The sequence below is a fragment of the Pinus tabuliformis genome, chromosome 2_1 (assembly GCF_031772625.1).
Source record: "Pinus tabuliformis cultivar Carrire ecotype Pingquan chromosome 2_1, CPIR1, whole genome shotgun sequence".
In the NCBI taxonomy this organism is placed as follows: Eukaryota; Viridiplantae; Streptophyta; class Pinopsida; order Pinales; family Pinaceae; genus Pinus; species Pinus tabuliformis.
The window spans coordinates 641,845,925-641,849,085 of NC_142299.1; the positions used below are offsets into that span (position 1 = coordinate 641,845,925).

The window sequence follows — 3,161 nt, forward strand, 5'->3', positions numbered from 1 at the left end:
GGAGAAGGAGCCTTGGTTCTTTCTCAAAATTTTGTAATTAGAGTGATGAGGGGAGAAGAATGAACACTGACTCATTTTCCTGCATTTTTCATTCGAGTGAGGAGAATAAGGATCACAGATGGTTTGTTTATCTCTGAAAATTGTGTTTACATGTCCTATTCAACGAATATTGGTATTCATATAAATATATGGAAACACAAAGTTTTAGTACATTTTCAATCTTTTGAGAAAATATATCTTGAAAATCTATCAAATCCAACTGAACTAACCACATTATATACATGAAAACAAACTATGCCTCACATAACCAATACAATAATAATCTCGCACACATATAACCAATACAATAATAATCACACTCATATGATCAAAAGGCCATAATACAGGTAAGAATTAATAAATTCAATTGACTATACATTAATAATAATACACATCCCTGGAAAAACTTTGCTTTACCAGATACTCTTGACTCTTATCCCTAAAAGTAATTATATTGTACAAACTTTGCCATGTGTCCATGGAGCAGTCTAGCAAAAGTTCATAATGTCATCTTCTTCACCCAAAAGGTCAAGGCAATCCATATTCAATTCTGTTAGCGAGACACCACAATTATCCATGTCAGAGAAGTATCCAAATTCTTGGATGAAATAAGAATTATAATCAAATATTGAATGGTTAATCAGTGGACATAATGAATCTGGGGTGGCCACTTGTTGTACAGAAGTTGAAGAAGACTCCGCACGACAATCCCCATATGAATTTCTCTCTGAAATATGAGATTCAGACACAGATTCAGATGGAGCTGTTGTTGAGTCAGAAACAGATTCAGATGGAGCTGTTGTTGTTTGTGTGTATGCAAAGTTGGTGAATGGTAATGGTCCTCCCAGCTTCCTTGATGCATTATCATAAGCCAGTGCAGCTGCTTCTGCTGTGTCAAAAGTCCCAAGCCACTGCCTCACTCCTCTGGAAGAATCTCTGATCTCTGCAGCCCATTTCCCCCCTTTTCTTCGTCTTACTCCACGGTATTTACGGCTCACCGCACACTCTACATTAGAGACTGGTTCGCATAAGGTTCTGGCTTTCTTGTTGGGCACCCGAGGTGAGTACTGATTTCCGGCGCGAGCTGAACAATCCAATGGTAGGTGAATCTCGAGAACCAATCTTTTGTGAGATGCAGCACTCAATTCATCGTCACTTGAGAGGTCTGTGGCATCTGGGTCATTGCAGAGCAGTCTGATCTTCCTTGTCAGAAGCCCATTCCTCTCTTTCTTGGAAGCTCTGATGGTATTATTTTTCCTGTTCTTGCGACGAGGCATAATTCAAGTTCTTTGATTATAGCTCAAACAGACTGCAATCCTTCCTGCAACAAACATAAAAGAAATGAGAAGAAGGCAAATTTTAAATACTGCCACTACTATTAACCTGATAGCTCGAGACCATAAAAGGCACTTACTATTAACCTGATAGGTCGAGCTCCAGTGCTGCTTCACGCTTGGAAGCATCCAGTTAAAAAACTGTAATGGTTGTGGACAAGTAGTCAATCTCGCATTTCCACAAAAGCATCTCCATATGGTCAACGCTATGTGAAGGATCAACATCATGCAGTATTTGATGACCTTTTCAAGTCAAACTAGGACTGCTCTTTAAAATATTTTTTCGACAACGAAAGAGAGAAGTCAACGAGATCGAATTGTCAGCTTCTTTAAGCCAGATACACATTACATCTCATATTCTAATTCGATCTGAGTTTCATCTTGAGGGGTTTTGTTAATGTCTGAAAATTAAGAGTATTTTGATATAGATTTGTTTTCTATTTTAAAATTCAAATTTTTAATATAGATTCCTTTGATGAGAACAGGATATATCTATATATATACGAGTTTAAAATAATTTGAAATATATATAGTATAGACATTAAATTGGTATAAATGTTTTTAATTTTATTTTATTTCATTAGTTTAGATTTATTTCACACTAGATTTATCATATCTTAAGAGGAATCAAATTTTTCAATGTGCAAATCTTTTTTTTGGTGTGGAGAATTTCAGGAAATGTTTGCACTGAGGGTCGGTGTGTAGAATCTCAGTAAATGTTTGCACCTCAAGGGATTTGGACCTTCTCGAGGCATCATAGATCTGGTGTTACATGGGTTTAAGCTAGTTCAAGTTGAGGGAAACAATGCCAAATTTTTGGATTATCATTATTATGATAAGGTGTTAGATGGATCTAAGCTAGTTCAAGTTGAGGGAAACAATGTGATAATTCAAGGTTCACATTATATTTTCTTTGTTGGTATGACCATATCATTCTCTTCTTTATTTTGGTTTGTGTTGCTTTCCTTGAATGGTTTGTACATCCGTGTTTGGATGCTTTGAGTGGTTTCTGTGTTAATGCATTTGGATTTGGATTTGGATTTGGATGGTAATATTTGTGAATGCTACAGTTGTTGTATTATATTTTTATATGTGTATGTAATTGTTTATTATTAATTAGTTGGTGATGATGAAGAGAGACAATCTTGTAGGAAGATTGATATTGCACATCTATTTCATTTAAATCTTAGCTATCACAACTTTTGACAACTAATTAATTCTAAATAGTGTTCCTCCAAATATTACAAAATATATTTTGAAGAGTATTTTGATAATTCACGGTGTCAAGATTACTCTTGAAATAATTTGTTTCTTTGTTTATGTTTGGAATAATTTATTTCCTTCAAGAATATTTTGATGCTTTTTTTTATTTATAGTTTATTTTGCAAAGTCAAGAAATAATGTATTTTTGAATTTTTTTATTGAGTGACCAAATTTGTAAAATATTTACATTATTTGTTTCTACAAACAATTATCACATCTCTTTCATGAATATTTTAATTTGTTTTGATGTTTATAAATATACATTTTCCTCTTATAAAACATTTTGAATACATTGTTGTATGCAATTACTCTATTAATAATTTTGAATATATTTTGAATATATGTAATTTTCTATTAGTAATTAGTTGGTGATGAAGAAGGGAGACGATAATGTCAAGGATTAATTTTCACTTTGCAAGAGGATTGATTTTGCATATCTTTTTCATTTTAATTCTAGATACCCCAACTTTTGACAGCTAATTATTTCTTAATAGTGTCCATCTACATATTACAAAATATATCTTG

At 33.2% G+C, this 3,161-nt stretch overlaps 1 protein-coding gene across 1 annotated transcript; it reads right to left on the reverse strand.

The window, feature by feature from the left end:
* Positions 1 to 527: 527 nt before the first annotated feature.
* On the reverse strand, positions 528 to 1,316 carry LOC149202194 (ethylene-responsive transcription factor CRF2-like). The gene has a single exon (XM_089399913.1). The coding sequence runs from the start codon at positions 1,314 to 1,316 to the stop codon at positions 528 to 530; it is 789 nt and encodes a 262-aa protein (XP_089256039.1).
* Positions 1,317 to 3,161: the final 1,845 nt, after the last annotated feature.

Excerpts from the sequence above, each read along its gene's own strand:
- LOC149202194 (XM_089399913.1), bottom strand. The coding sequence starts at position 1,316 with ATGCCTCGTCGCAAGAACAGGAAAAATAATACCATCAGAGCTTCCAAG.